Source organism: Mesoplodon mirus (assembly GCF_964341445.2).
Source record: "Mesoplodon mirus genome assembly, chromosome: 5".
Classification (NCBI taxonomy): Eukaryota; Metazoa; Chordata; class Mammalia; order Artiodactyla; family Ziphiidae; genus Mesoplodon; species Mesoplodon mirus.
The window spans coordinates 99,074,913-99,091,662 of NC_138980.1; the positions used below are offsets into that span (position 1 = coordinate 99,074,913).

A 16,750-nucleotide genomic window follows, 5' to 3' on the forward strand; every position below is an offset into this window, starting at 1 on the left:
GCATCTTTAGGATTTTCTATGTATAGTAACATGTCATCTGCAAAGAGTGACACTTACTTCTTTTCCAATTTTGATTCCTTTTATTTCCTTTTCTTCTCTGACTGCTGTGGCTAGGACCTCCAAAACTATGTTGAATAAAATTGGTAGAGTGGACATCCTTGTCATGTTCCTGATCTTAGAGGAAATGCTTTCAGTTTTTCACCATTGAGAATGATGTTAGCTGTATGTTTGTCCTATATGGCCTTTATTATGTTGAGGTAGGTTCTCTCTCTGCCCACTTTCTGGAGAGTTTTTATCATAAGTGGGTGTTGAATGTTGTCAATAGCTTTTTCTGCATCTATTGAGATGATCATATGGTTTTTATTCTTCAGTTTTTTGATGTGGTGTATCACACTGATTGATTTGCATATATTGAAGTATCCTTGCATCCCTGGGATAAATCCCACTTGATCATGGTGTATGATCCTTTTAATGTATTTTTGGATTCGGATTGCTAGTATTTTGTTGAGGATTTTTGCATCTATGTTCATCAGTGATATTGGCCTGTAATTTTCTTTTTTTGTGGTATCTTTGTCTGGTTTTGGTAATGGTGGCCTCATAGAATGAGCTTGGGAATGTTCCTTCCTCTGCAAATTTTTGGAATGTTTTCCAAAGGATAGGTGTTAACTCTTCTCTAAATGTTTGATAGAATTTACTTGTGAAGCAAGCTAGTCATGAACTTTTCTTTGTTGGGAGTTTTTAAATCACAGTTTCCATTTCAGTACTTGTGATTGGTCAGTTGATATTTTCTATTTCTTCAAGGTTCAGTCTTGGAAGATTGTACCTCTAAGGATTTGTCCATTTCTTCTAGGTTGTCCATTTCATTGGCATATAGTTGCTTGTAGTAGTCTCTTATGATCCTTTGTATTTTTGTGATGTCAGTTGTAATTTCTCTTTATTCATTTCTAATTTTACTGATTTGAGTCCTTTCCTCCTTTTTCTTGATGAGTGTGGCTAAAGTTTATAAATTTTGTTTGTCTTTTCAGAGAATCGGATTTTAGATTCATTGATCTTTTCTACTGTTTTCTTCACCTCTATTTCATTTATTTCTGTTCTGATCTTTATGATTTCTTTCCTTCTGCTAACTTTGGGTTTTGTTCTTCTTCCCCTAGTTGCTTTAGGTGTGAGGTTAGGTTGTTTATTTGAGACTTTTCTTGTTTCCTGATGTAAGATTGATTGTATTGCTATAAAGTTCCCTCTTAGAACTGCTTTTGCTGTGTCCCATAGGTTTTGGAGTGTCATGCTTTCGTTTTCATTTGTCTCTAGGTATTTTTTGATTTCCTATTTGATTTCTTCAGTGATCCATTGTTTGTTTAGCCTCCAAGTGTTTGTGCTTTTTACACTTTTTTCTTGTACTTGATTTCTAATCTCATAGCATTGTGCTTGGAAAGGATGCTTGATATGATTTAAATTTCCTTAAATTTACTGAGGCTTGCTGTGTGATCAGTCTTGGGGAATGTTCCATGTGCACTTGAGAAGAATGTGTACTGCGCTGCTTTTGGATGGAATGCTCTGTAAATAACAATTAAGTCCATCTGGTGAAATGTGTCATTTAAGGCCTTTGTTTCCTTACTGACTTTCTGTCTCGATGATCTATCCATTGATGAAAGTGGGGTATTAAAGTCTCTCACTATTATTGTGTTACTGTTGATTTCTCCTTTTATGGATGCTAGCATTTGCCTTATGTATTGAGGTGCTCCTATATTGGGTGCATATATATTACAATTGTTACATATTCTTCTTGGATTGATCCCTTGATCATTATGTAGTGTCCTTCTTTGTTTCTTGTAACATTCTTTATTTTAAAGTCTATTTTATCTGATATGAGTATTGCTACTCCAGCTTTCTTTTGATTTCCATTGCATGGAATACCTTGTTCCATCCCCTTGCTTTCAGTCTGTATGTGTCCTTAGATCTGAAGTGGGTCTCCTTTAAACAGCATATATATGTGTTTTGTTTTGTAATGATTCAGCCAGTTTATGTCTTCCTTTTTGTGTGTGTATCTATTGTAGATTTTCGGTTACCATGAGATTTTGATATAGTAGTTCATATATAAACAAGATTGTTTTAAGTTGCTGGTCTTTTAACTTTCAATATCCTGAATTTGTGCTCTCCTCTTCTCACAATTGCTGGTTTTGATACCATATTTGTGTGCAGATGATCTCCTACCTTTACTGTATGTTTGCCTTTACCAGTGAGCTTTTTTTTTTTTTCATAACCAAATGTATGATTTATTTTTGGAGAAAAATAATTAAAACTGAGGTTTTTCCAATTAAGGAGAGAAATAACAATATGAGATCATACCCTGGTTACATGTTAGTTATCACATTCTATACAATGTGGATGTGCTCAAGATGTATTTAATGATATTATGAACGAACATTTGAAATTTAAAAATCACAAACCACTTGCCAATATAGTAAATTCATAAATGTTGAAATAAATACCTACAAGGAAGTAAATTTTTAAAACTGCAGCCTTTGACAGTGTATAGATCATCCCAAATATTACAAATAGCAGAGCAAATAAGTTGACATTACTGGTTTCCACTTAATTTCTTCATAATATGGCTCTCTGGTGTTGCATTAGTGAAGATACTTCCTACAACCACATGGGTACCCCAGAGACTGTGACGAATCACTTTACAGCAACCAAGATCATCAACAGAGAATCCTAAATGTCGATAGCGTTCATCTGTCTCAAAAAGAGTGTTGTTTGTATATGGTCCAAAAAATGCCAAACCAGATGATGGGTCAATAAAGTCAGACCAATAGCCTTCAGCTCGAAGGGCGTAGCAAATTTCTTTAGCACCGCTGATGAACTTTTCTAAGAGCATTTCTCTTTCATTTTCTACCTCCTCACTCCAAACAGTCATATCATTCTTAGTTTTCTGTGTTACAGTCAGAATCATTAGTTTGTTGGTGGCTACTTCTGGAAACAGTGATTCAAAATCTCTTCGCAGCAATTCCGGACATGTTTGGATTGCACACTCTACTTTGGCACTTTCAAAGTAAGTTTCCACACTGTTAATTTCTTGCTCAACAGGTACATCATTACCCTGAAATTCATTCACATATTGTGCCATAACAAACTCATGTCTTTCGCTCGATAAAGGTTCTGCTAGAACATCAGGTAAAGTTTTATAAACCTGGCTTTTCTTCTGTGATGTAGTCCCATTGAGGTGACAATCAAAACCTATGTTCCCAGGAAGCTGGAATCTCTGATCCTGAGGTCCAAATGGTCCCATAGTTTCATCAGGCCAAACTGTTCGAGAGCAGATATCTGGAGGTGCAGTGGCCACATGAGACTCATCAGAACCTGAAGATCCTGCAGTTGAAAAGGCTCTGGGATTGACAACCCTTTTAACTAAAGAGCAAAATCCTGGGAGATAGGAAACCAGTCTGGCTCTGTTACAGAGCACATTGGCCATTTCTGGCGGGAAGGGCAGGCGAAAAATATCTTCCCTTTTGTAAAGTTATTCTGGTCAACGCCGCCGCCTCCAGGTGTTGGAGACCCGGACTCTTCCCGTCTTCCACCAGTGAGCTTTTCTATGTGTAATTTTCTTGTTTCTAGTGTGGCCTTTTCTTTTCTGCCCAGAGAAGTTCCTTTTGCATTTGTTGCAATGCTGGTCTGGTGGTGCTGAATTCTCTTAGATTTTGCTTGACTGTAAAGCTTTTGACTTCTCTGTCAAATCTGAATGAGGTCCTTGCTGGTTAGAGTATTCTTGGTTGTAGTTTTTTCCCTTTTATCACTTTAAATTTATCCTTCCATTTCCTTCTGGCCTGCAGAATTTCTGCTGAAAAATCATCTGATAACCTATGGGAGTTTCCTTGTATGTTATTTGTTGCTTTTTCCTTGATGCTTTTAATATTTTTTCTTTGTTTTAATTTTTGTCAACTTGATTACTATGTCTGTCAGAGTGTTTGTCCTTGGGCTTATCCTGCCTGGGACTCTCTGAGCTTCCTGGACTTGGATGCCTGTTTCCTTTCCCATTTTAGGGAAGTTTTCAGCTATTATCTTTTCAAACGTTTGCTCAGCTCCTTTCTATTTCTCTTCTCCTTCTGGGACCCCTATAATGTGAATGTTGGTGCATTTCATGTTGTCTCAGAGGTCTCTTAGACTGTCCTCATTTCTTTCCATTATTTTTTCTTTATTCTTTTCCGCAGAGGTGATTTCCACCATTCTGTCTTCCAGGTCACTTACTTATGCATTCCTCTGCCTCAGTTATTCTACTATTGATTCCTTCTGGTGTATTTTTCATTTTAATTATTGTATTCATATCTGTTTGTTTGTTCTTCAGTTTTTCTAGGTCTTAAACATTTCTTGTATCTTCTCTATCCGTGTCTCCATTCTTTTTCTGAGATCTTGGATCATCTTTACTATCATTACTCTGAATTCTTTTTCAGGTAGATTGCCTATCTCTATTTCACTTAGTTATCCTTCTGGGGTTTTATCTTGTTTCTTCATCGGGGACATATGCCATCTCAATTTGTATAATTTTCTGTGATTGTGGTTTCCATTCTGCAGGTTGCAGGGTTGTAGTTCTTCTAGCTTCTGCTGTCTGCCCCCTGGTGGATGAGGCTGTCTGTGTGGCTTGCTCAGGCTTCCTGGTGGGAGGGACTGGTACCCACCTCTGGTAGGTGGAGCTGGGTCTTGTCCCTCTGGTGGGCAGGGCTGTGTGTGGGGGATGTGTTTATTATCAGGAAGTTATTTATTTAGGAAGACATAAGCATCCTGTCTGCTGATTGGTGAGGCCCTGTTACCACCCTGTTGACACTTTGGCCTGAGGCTTCCCAGCTCTGGAGCCTACAGGCTACTGGCTGGGGCCAGGTTTTAGTGAGAAAATGGAAGCCTCCCTCCAAGAGGGTCCATGCCAGTAAACAATCACCAGAGCCACTGCTGCCAGTGTCCCCACAGCTGGTGCTACCCCCCACCTCCACAGGGGACCCTCCAGTACTAGCAGGTAAGTCCAGCCTAGTCTCTTAGGAGGTCACTGCTTGTTATCCCTGGGTCCTGGTGCCTATGAGACCCTGTGTGCACCCTCCAAGAGTGAAGTTTCTGTCTCCCCCAGACCTGTGGAATTCCTGCAGTGAAACCCCACTGGCCTTCAAAGCTAGACTCTCTGGGGGCTTCTCCTCCAGTTGCCACATTCCCAGGCTAGGGAGCCAATATGAGGCTCAGAACTTCACTCTTGCAGGAGAACTTCTGTGGTATAATTATTTTACAGTTTGTGGATCACCCACCCAGAATGTATGGGATTGGATTTTATTGCAATTGCGTCCCTCCTACCATCTCATTGTGACTTCTTTGTCTTTGGATATAGGGTATCTTTTTTGGTAGGTTCTGACATTTTTTTTATTGGTGGCTATTCAGCAGTTAGTTGTGATTTTGGTGTTTCTGTAAGAAGGAGTGAGCTCATGTCCTTCTACTCCACCATTTGTTCTCAGTCCCACTGTGCCGTCTTGTACAGTCCCAGCCTCACATATATTTTTCTAAGGAAGCACAAAAATCTTTCACCCTTCAGTGAGTTAGCAATTATATCAATATACTATCATTAATATCCAAATAAAAACCCTAGGAATAAATTCCTGCCAGTCTTATTACCCTCGAGTATTACTCTAGTATTTCTATTTTAACGTCTTCAAAATTAGGAAGATGTCTAATTCAGACTAGAGCTATGGGCTCCAAATTTTTGTCTTCCTAAGAAAGGACTCCTTCAAATTCATTGGTTTAAAGAGTTTGGTATAATATCATTAAATTGTTCATCTTCATTTTTAGTTTACCTTCTTAAATTATCCAATATAGACCCAACATCTAAATTCCTCCAAGTTAAAAGGAGGATGGAATAGAATACCTACTTTAAACTTCTACAAAATATTAAAGTTTCATCAACTTAACTGAGGAGACTCAGATTCACATTTAGAACTACTATTTTTCAAAAATTCTGTCTTGCATGATTATGGAAAGCTTGAGTCCTGATGAAATCCCTTATTAAAAATTTTTAACAAATATAGCCTATTCAAAAAATTAAGGACATGATTTTTATCACAAGTCATTGATTCTTATAAGCATTATCAAAGAGTAATGATGTTTCACCATACCTAGCATAATATAGGCATTTAAGAATGAACAATAATGTACTATGTTGCTCTTTCTGCCTATTTTTCTAAGAGTGTTTTGATTTGATTTTGTGATACAGCAGAGGGAGCTGGATCTATAATTTTCTCCTCCATTTCTATTTTCTTGTTAGAATTGTACATATGGTTTTGAACAATAGGACATCTTACATAATATGAAAATTATTCTGAGAATTCTCATAGCCATGGTGACACTGGTGCTATAACTCTATTCTGGCAACTACATTGTTAGTGGAAATTCAAGTTTGATTACTGGAACTCAAGTTGAAGAATCAGTGCTTGAAAATGCCTGGAATCCTCAAAACCTCTTTTTATAACAGCCCCTCCCCTACTGTAACTGAGTAGAAGCCTATGGGGCCTTCCTGGGACAGACACCCCTCCCCCTGCCGTGCCCTCCACTTGCCTCTTATTTTTAGAAAGACTCTAGTCTGTGAGACCTCCTCTGAGTCACAAAATGCTAACTCAAGAGTTAATAATTTGAAAAGTATGAACATGAGTAACAAAAAACAGGAATTGGGTTAGAAGAACTGGTAGCAATTTTAACAGTAGATCATTCATATAGCAGAATCAGAAGGATATAGATAGGTAACAGTGTCTGCCACACATTCCTGAGTTGTTTCAAATACGAAAGAAAGACCCCACCAGATAGAAGAAGCTAACTGCACGATGATCATGAAGACAGCTCCCAAAGCTCCGAAACCATCTGGAGCCTGAGGATTGATAATGTTTACCTCTGTGACATCACTCTGTTACTGCACCATCAACAGGTCAGAGAACTGGGCAGGAGCTGATCAAATACCCAGCAACTCTCTCCCTCACTTTGCCTTTAAAAACCCTTCCCTGTAATCAATCAGGGAGTCTTTTGAGCACTAGCCTCCCATACTCCTTGCTTGCCCTTGCAATAAATGTTGTACTTTCCTTCACCACAACCTGCTCACAGAAAATTGGCTTTACTGGGCACAGGCAAGCAGACCCAAGTTTGGTTTGGTAACATGCTGACTGGGCCAAATGGCATTTTCTAAAAAGTTTCCCAAGCAGGTCTTTTTGTCCCAATCCCTCTGTTTTTATAAGAAGTAAAAGCTATTCACTGTTACTGCAGTTATTTAGCCCCTGCTTTGTTCAAGGCTCATGGTGGGCCCAAGTAAGAATGACTGATAGACATGGATTGAAAATCTTACTGATTTCAAATTTTAATGAGAAAGAAAGATATGTGCTGGGAGAGGATAAATGCAGGGTTTATATATGGGAAAATATAGTAAATTAAATTAATATCAGACAATCTAGAGATAGTGTCTCTTAGATGATGATAAAACAACTTAGTCCACATAAATTAATTCAATTACATCTATATTTGATACTCTTTACTTGAGCTGTCTTTATAACACATTTTATTGTGCTTTTAAAAGTTACAAACATTAAGTGAATCATGGAAAGGATACCTAAGAAGACACCTCTTCTGCTTACCTCGCGTGCCAAATACAGAAAGATCCCTATTCTTAAGGCAAATTGGGGCAATGATATCCAGACTTCCATTCATTAATAATTAATTATAGGGACAAGATTAAGCTAAATAATAATGGCGATGATAATAATTAATAACAAAGTGTCAGTTATATCCTAAATGCACTCAGTAATAGTGCTGGTTGGGGGTCATTTCAGTATGGTGGAGTAGGAGGATGTGGAGCTCACCTTCCCCCACAAACACATCAAAAATACATCTACATGTAGAACAATTCTCACAGACAACCCACTAGAAACTGGCAGAAGAACTCACTCACTCCTCTACAACAAAAACTGCAAGAAAGATTTCCAAGTAATGAGGTAGGATGGCAAAAAGACATACTATTGAGACCTCCACCTAGGTAGGGATCTGAAAGGAAAAGAAGGTACACACTAGCAGACCCTCTCCCTGGGCAGCAAGCAGGTCAAGCCACAGACTGGGCGTCCCAGTCCTAGGGTCCTATGTGGAGGACACAAGCCTGCTTGGCTGCTGGGAGGACCACTGGGACAGATAAGAGGGTGGAGAATCCTAGCTAGACACTCCACTTGTAAAGAGTGCATAGGTGCTGGCTTGCCAACAAACATGGCAGAGAGAGTTCTGCCCTGGTGGCTGCCACCTTGCTATATGCCCAATCCAAGTGAGGCAAGCACCCTGGCCCTTCCCATTCCACATCACAACTTGGTGCAGGATCTGGGCCAGCCATGTCCTGGGAAAAAACTTCCCCTAGCTATGCAGAGACAACCTTGGGGCCTGGGGTGTGATCCTGGTGAAGCAGCAGCAGCCATTGCCTGCTTTCTTAAGCTGTGCCTCAGAAACCACCACAACCAGCAGGCCATGGCTGGTCCTGCTCTCAGCTCCACCTACTCCACACCACAGTCTGGCACTGGATCTGGGGCAGACAGGTCCTGGTGGAAGAGTGGATCTAGGGACACAGAGAAGGCTCAGAGGCCTGGGGTGTGGGTGGGGTAGCAGCAGCCCAGATCTCTGAAGTCTGCACAGTTGTTTCCATTCCCAGAGCCACAAGGGCCTGATCCCCAGTCTAGCAAATGTTCCAGCCTGACCACTCCATGACACAGCCTTGCACTAGATCTGGAATGAACACAACAGTGGAAGGGACACGACCTTGGGTTGTGGGGCTGTGGCTTCCTACATAGGCAGCTCATCAGACCTCTGCGAGCACATAAGCCTCACTTACTTCAGTAGTCCCGTTCTTTGGGGCAAAACACACGCTCAAAGGGAAAAGAGACTGCTTGGGCATGACTCTTCTGGGTTATTCCTCCAGCAATTTGAAAGCAGACCTTACCCCTGAGAGGGCAGCACAGCTACAGAGTAGAAAAGGAGTCCTGCCTCACACCCTATGCAGGCTTTAGATCTTCCATCAACCACATTCCCTACCAAGGTGATAGTGGCCAGTACACATTGAGGAAAGCTGTGGCTGGTGGCCACATCAAAACCAGCCCTTGTGCAAAGATATTGGACACATAGTGTGCATAGGAATACTTCCACACAAAAATTCCTCTTCAAAACCACAATAGATAACTATTTCTCCTAAATTCATAGAGAAAGTTAAGTAAAATGAAAAAGCAGAGGAAGTACTCCAAATAAAAGGGCAAGAGAAATCCCTTGAAAGAACAAATAATGAATCAGAGATTAGTCTACCACACACAGAATTTAAAAAGGTGGAGTAAAAATGCTAACTGAATTAAGAAATATTATCAATATAAACACAGATCATTTTAACAAGGAACTAGAAAATAAAAGATGACCCAAACAAAAAAAGATAATTGAATTTCTGACATAAAAAGCAATCTAGAAACAATTAATAACTGACTAAATGACACAGAAAACGAATGAGTGATCTGGAATATAGAATAATAGAACTAATCCAATCAGGGCAACAGACAGAAAAACAAATTTTAAAAAATGAAAGCAACATGTGAGCTCTATGAGATAATGTAAAATGCCAAGTTATGCATAATAGGGATTCCAGATGGAAAAGAGAGAAACGGGGATGGAAAATGTATCTGAAGAAATTATGGCTAAAAACTTCTAAAACCCAAAGAAGGAAACAGATATCCAGGGACAGGAAGCACAGAGGGTCCCCAACAGGATAAACCCAAATAGATCCACACCAAGTCATATTATAATAAAAGTGGCAAAAAGTAAAGATAAAGAGAGAATTCTAAAGGCAGTAAAAGAAAAACAAAGAGTCATATACAAGGGAATCCTCATAAGACTATCAACTGATTTCTCTGCAGAAACTTTGCAGGCCAGATGGGAATGGCACAATATATTCAAAGCCTGAAAGGGAAAAACCTGAGACCTCAGATACTCTACCCAGCAAGATTATCATATATAGTAGAAGAAGAAAGAATTTCTCAAACAAACAAGCAAAAACAAAGTATTCAGCAATACTAAATCTACCCTAAAAGAAATTATGAAGGGTCTTCTCTAAGTGGAAAAAAAGCAAGAATCTACAGAAAAGGGAAAATCCCAGTAGGAAATAAGAATATATAGTAAGGACTGAAGATCGCTTAGATAAGCCAGTACATAGATTTTTTAAAAATTGTAATATCAACTATAACTGCAATAAACAGTAAAAGGATAAGCATGAAGATGTAAAAGACATAAAAAACACAAAATGTAGAGGAGGGGAGTAAAAATTATAGATCATTTAGAATGTGTTTGAACTTCAATGATTATCAATTTAAAGCAAGTAGGTATAATTATGTGTCAAAATACATGAACCCCATGGTAAATAAAAATCAAAAAGCCACAAAAGATCCACAAAAATCGAAGGAAAGGAACTCAAATATACTACAATAGAAAATCAAACCATAAAAGGAAAAACAAAAAGAAGGGAAATGAACAAAGAACTACATAAACAACTGGAAAACAGGGAATAAAATGACAATAAGGGGCTTCCCTGGTGGCACAGTGGTTGAGAGTCCGCCTGCCAATGCAGGGGACACAGGTTCGTGCCCCAGTCCGGGAAGATCCCACATACCGCGGAGCGGCTGGGCCCGTGAGCCATGGCCGCTGAGCCTGCGCGTCTGGAGCCTGTGCTCCACAACGGGAGAGGCCACTACAGTGAGAGGCCCGCGTACCGCAAAAAACAAACAAACAAACAATAAGTACATACCTATCAATGTCAATGGACTGAATGCTACAATCAAAAGACATAGGGTGGCTTACTGGATTAAAAAAATAAGACCCTTCAACATGTTGCCTACAAGAGACTCACTTCAGGGTGAAAGACACACACACTGAAACTGAGGGGATGGAAAAAGATATTTCATGCAAATAGAAACTACAAGAAAGTGGAGATAGTACTACTCATATCAGAAAAAAATAGACTTTAAAACAAAGTCTGTAAAGAAAGGTAAAGAAGGGTGCTATATAATGATAATGATAAAATAATACCAAAAGAGGATATTACAACCACTTACATATATGCACCAATACAGAAGTACCTAAAAATATAAAGCAATACTAAGAAGCATAAAGGGGGAAACTGACAATAATCCAATAATAGTAGGAGATTTTAACACCCCATGTACATCAATGGACACATCATTCAGACAGAAAATCAACAAGCTAACAGAGATCTTAAATAACACAATAGACCAGTTGGCCTTAATAGATATCTATAGGACACTACAACCAAAAAAAGCAGAATATACATTTTTTTAAGTACACATGGAATGTGCTGCAGGATAAACCAAATTCTAGGTAAAAGAACAAGCCTCAATAAATTTAAGAGGATAGAAATTATATCAAGCATCTTCTCCGACTACATGATACAATATTAGAAATCAAGTACAGAAAGAAAACCAGGAAAAGAACAAACACATGGTATCTCATAAGAGGATATTATGAACAGTTATATGCCAACAAATTGGACAACCTAGAAGAAATAGACAAAATTCTAGAAACATATAGCCTGCCAAGACTGAGTCAAGAAGAAAGATACAATTTGAATAGACTGATCACTAGAAGTGAAATAGAATATGTAATTAAAATAAAACTCTCTACAAATAAAAGTCCAGGACCGGAGGGCTTTACAGGGGAATCTGACCAATGCTATAAAGAATATGAGGACTTTAGATGCAAAAATTCTCAATAAAATATTAGCAAACCGAACCCAACAATATATAAAAAGTATCATACAACATGATCAAGTTGGATTCATTCCAGGGTTGCAAGGATAGTTTAGCATGTGCACATCATCAATGTGACACACCACATTAACAAAAGAAAAGACAAAAACCACATGATCATCTTGATAGATGCAAGAAGAACATTTGACAGAATTCAACATCCTTTCATGATAAAAACTCTCATCAAAGTGTGTATAGAGGAAACATATCTCAACATAATAAAGGCAATTTATGGCAAACCCACAACCAACGTAAGACTCAAATATGAGAAGCTGGAAGCCTTTCTGCTAAATTCAGGAAAAAGACAAGAATTCCCACTCTCTCTACTTCTATTTAACATAGTATTGGATTTCCTAGCCACAGCAATCAGACAATAAAAAGAAATAAAAGTATCCAAATTGGAAGGGAAGAGGTAAAACTATGATTATTGGCAGATCATGTGATACTCTATATAGAGAACCCTAAACACTCCACCTAAAAACTATTAGAACTAATAAATGAATTCAGCAAAGTTCCAGGATACAAGGTTAATATACAGAAATCCATTGCATTTCTATACACTAATAATGGAATATCAGAAAGTAAAAAACAAAAAGTCCCATTTAAAATTACATTAAAAAATACCTAGGAATAAACTTAACCAAGGAGGTGAAAGACCTATATGCTGAAAACTGTAAAATATTGATAAAGGTAATTGAAGATGACTGAAAGAAATGGAAAGATATCCTGTGTTCTCCTAGAAGAGAGCACAGGCAAAACATTCTGACATAAATTGTAGCAATATTTTCTTAGATCAGTCTCCCAGGGCAAAATAAATAAAAGCAAAAATAAACAAATGAGACCTAATTAAACTTAAAAGCTTTTGCACATCAAAGGAAACCATCAACAAAATGAAAAGAAAACCTATCAAATGGGAGAAAATATTTGCAAACAATGTGACAAGAAGTTACTATCGAAAATATACAAAGAGCTTATATAAATCAATATTTTAAAGAAACAATCCAATCCAAAAAATTGGCAGAAGACATGAATAGATATTCTTCCAATAAATGCATACAGATGGCTAACAGGCATATGAAAAGATGCTCCACATCGTAAATCATTAAAGAAATGAAAATCAAAACCACATTGCAGTGGTTTCACCTCACACCTCTCAGAATGACTATCATCAAAATGTCTATAAATAGCAAATGTTGGAACAGATGTGGAGGAAAGGGAACACTCATACACTCTGGGTGGGAATGTAAATTGGTACATGGAAAACAGTATGGAGTTTCCTTAAAAGACTAAAAAGAGAAGTACCATATGATCCGGCAATTTCACTCTTGGGTGTATATCCAGCAAAAACAAAAACACTAATTCGAAAAGATACTTGTATCCCAATGTTCATAGCAGCAATATTTACAATACTTAAGATATGGAAACAACCTAAGTGCCCATGAACAGATGATTGAATTAAGACAATGTGTATATTCTACAATTAAATATTATTCAGCTATAAAAAGATGAAGTATTGCCATTTGCAGCAATGTGGATGGACCTAGATAATATTATGCTAAGTGAAATAAGTCAGACAAATACTATATATTGCTTATATGTGGAATCTAAAAAATAATACAAATGATTCTATATACAAAATGGAAACAGACTCATAGACATAGAAAACAAACTTATGGTTGCCAAAGGGGAAAGGGAGTGGGGGAGGGATAAATTAGGAGTATGGGATTAACAGATACAAACCACTATACATAAAATAGATAAGCAACAAGGATTTACTGTACAACACAGGGAACTATATTCAATATCTTGTAATGACCTATAATTGAAAATAATGTGAAATATATATATATATATATATAACGGAATCACTTTGCTGTACACCTGAAACTATCACAATAATGTAAATCAACTATACTTCAATAAAAATAAAGTGCTAGTTATATCCTCAACTATTGAAAATGTACTGTGTGTCAGATATGGCACTAAAAGCTGACTTACTCTCAGTCTTCGTAGTTTTAATAGTCTAGCGTAGCACAAAGCTATTGACAAATAAGAGTTAATCTGGAAGTGATCTCTGATGAAGAAGTAGCAGATACCTGAAGAAATATTGAGTCGAACTAAAAACATTTCTTGCAGAAGAAACTGTGTGCACAAAACTGTCTAGCTGGGAGGAAACAGGTGAGGCTGTATAATGGGGAAAATTGCTAGGAATGCCCTTACGTCCTAAAAAATGCAATTTGCCCAAAGTAACTTAGATCCAGCCTTTATTTATTTCTATTTGGCATGATTCCTTTATTTTTTTCTGATAATTTTTGTTAAATTAGTATGGATCCTCAAATGGCATTGCTCTGACTAATGGTTTCTCACAGATTACACTGAAATTTATTTGTAAAAAAATCTTTTATATCTCAATTTTAAGGGATTTCTGGATCTTTTCTGAGACTATAACTTATTCCAATGTTATTGTAATCTGAAAGAAGGTACTGATAATCTTATAGATAATGAACTCTGAACTTCAAAATATATATTATTTCAATGTCCAATAAAAAGGCATAATTTCTTACAGTATTTCTATAATGTATATCTTTTCAGAATGCTTTTCCACAAAATTAGTTTTTCTGTAGTTGTATGCTCAGATTTTATATTGCAAGAAACTTTATTAGACTATAAAACTTTCAACTAGAACAGCATTGAAAAAAATCTTAACAGAATGCAAATGGAGAAAAACCATCTTTTGTGACAGCTAAAACATAGGTTTTTCACAAGAACACCTTTGTTATTGATTCTTGAAAGCAAAAATCATTTCCACAATGGGGAGATCCTATCAGCTATAGCACTTAACATCTTCCTTTTCTTCTCGTTGTCAGAGTCTATCAGAATAGTTTAATATGAGGAGCAAAGATCTCAAGGAGAAAAAAAATGGAAGAAAACTGAAATTGCTGGAAGTAGTTAAACATGTTGTTTTTTTTAAATGATGTTCAATACTGCTTCAAGCTTTTTTTTCTCATTTATTCTCAAATTACTACATAAGAATGCATTTGACATTTTCACACCATCTTTCCTTCAAAGATATATTTTAAGTTGTTAAAGAAAAAGGCAAGTGAATATGAGCATTCTAAGAACAGAGGCCTTTAAAAAAATCACTGACACTGTTATAAAACTGTAGTATAATATTATGCAGAGGAAATCAGGAATCAAGCTGATTTGGAGGAAATATTTTTAGAGGAGGGAATGAGAACAAGATAGAAATGAAATATTGAGATGGAGGAGGGATAAATCTGGATAGAAAAAATATATTTTATAAAAGAGGTAAAGAAATGGTGATACCAAAGAAATAAAAATTTCTTCCTATATCAAAACTAGAGAATATACTGCATATTGTCTTTGGGTTGTAAGAACTGACTAAAGGTATTTGAAAGTTGACAGCTGTGGAGGGCTGTAGAACTCAGGAAGGCCAGGAGAGGAAGTGAGGGTGCTGTGAGCATTGATAAGCTTTCCACTTGGTGAAAAAACTGGGGCCCCTATCTCTAGGTAACAAAAGATGGCAACAACAGGAGGTTGGGGACATTGCACCATGTTAAGAGGGAAAGTAGGATTACCTAGAATGTCATTATCAAATTCAAAGTAAACATATAATTGTGTTAACTGAATTATGACTACTTGTGATACACATATACGACAGATGGTAACTACCTGGGTTAGATTAGAAGTTTACAATTTATGAGAAAAACTGGGTTCCTCACAGTGTGAAAGTCTTATTTATGTTTTGTCCCTCCTGCCAGCTATAGAAACAGTAAAAGGAAATAGCACATGATTTGGAGTAAAATAGAACAAGGTGAAAATCTTACTTCTACATCCTACCTGTGCAAATCATAAAACCTCTCAATTCCCTTATCTCTAATATGGAAACATGTATCCTCATACAAACTAGTTCATAGGTCAAGAATGGGAACGAGCTAGGAAGAATATCATTCATATTATATGTTAACTATATCTTTCCTTCCTTTTCTATTCCTTTTCATTTCCATGGCCTCATTTAGATTCTCACCTCTTCACCTTTAGATTACAGCAAGTTATATCGTCCATGCTTCCTGGTTATCTCTCTGAACAATTATGTATCTGTGTCCATCACTAGTATGTGTGAAATGAACCTCATTTTATTCTCAGCCCACTAAGCTATGACTTCCCCAATGAATTAAACTACTTGGTATAGCTAAACATGGCCTTCTTTAAACTTGTTTCCTACATTCCCACTCATTTTTATTTCCAATTGTTAACTCACATGAATCCTAGCCAACTCTCTCTGTTATTCACATTATCTTTACCATCTCCCCTATAATTTCACATTTTCAAAAATTTTGATGTTCAATTCAAGGTCTAGCTCTTCCTTGAAACTATATATTTGTGTATTTAGCACAAAATTATTTCCCACAACTTTGATCTCTTATTACATTTATTCCCAGAACACCGTAAAACAAGTCTTTCCACATTTAAAGACTTGGGGCAATTTGTTCCCACAAATAGATGATAAGTTCCCAGAAGCATGGATGTTTTATACTATTTTTGTATCCTTTGTAGAGCCTAGCAGAATTCTGAGTGCATGATCATTAATTCAATAAATACTTACAGATAGGTTGTATCTGAAGGTTACAGGTAGCTTTCAAAATATTAAAACTGGACTGCCCTTGAAAGGCTGCTCAGCAGAAGGTACTGATTAAAATAGTCTGTTCATTTACAAGAGGAGGTTTCCAGCTGATAGATTTTATTGCCTGTTATTTAGACAATCCAAACACTGTAACAGGGAGTATCTTGTAAACAAAATTTGCCTTGACTACTGGGCATAACCAGCTTTAACTGCTACTTTCAATCTCCCCTAAAGGCTTAGAGGGAAATGAAATGTGAAGTGTTTAGCA

The 16,750-nt window shown here is 37.1% G+C and overlaps 1 protein-coding gene across 1 annotated transcript; it reads right to left on the minus strand.

Moving 5' to 3' along the window:
* Positions 1–2,244: 2,244 nt before the first annotated feature.
* Positions 2,245–3,566, minus strand: LOC309805453 (methylmalonic aciduria and homocystinuria type D homolog, mitochondrial). Its single transcript, XM_082623345.1, has one exon. It carries the CDS (start codon positions 3,467–3,469, stop codon positions 2,576–2,578), a length of 894 nt encoding a protein of 297 aa, XP_082479471.1. The 5' UTR covers positions 3,470–3,566; the 3' UTR covers positions 2,245–2,575.
* Between the last annotated feature and the right edge of the window lie 13,184 nt (positions 3,567–16,750).

Bases quoted from the DNA above. Each gene is read 5' to 3' on its own strand.
- LOC309805453 (XM_082623345.1), bottom strand. From the start codon at position 3,469: ATGGCCAATGTGCTCTGTAACAGAGCCAGACTGGTTTCCTATCTCCCA.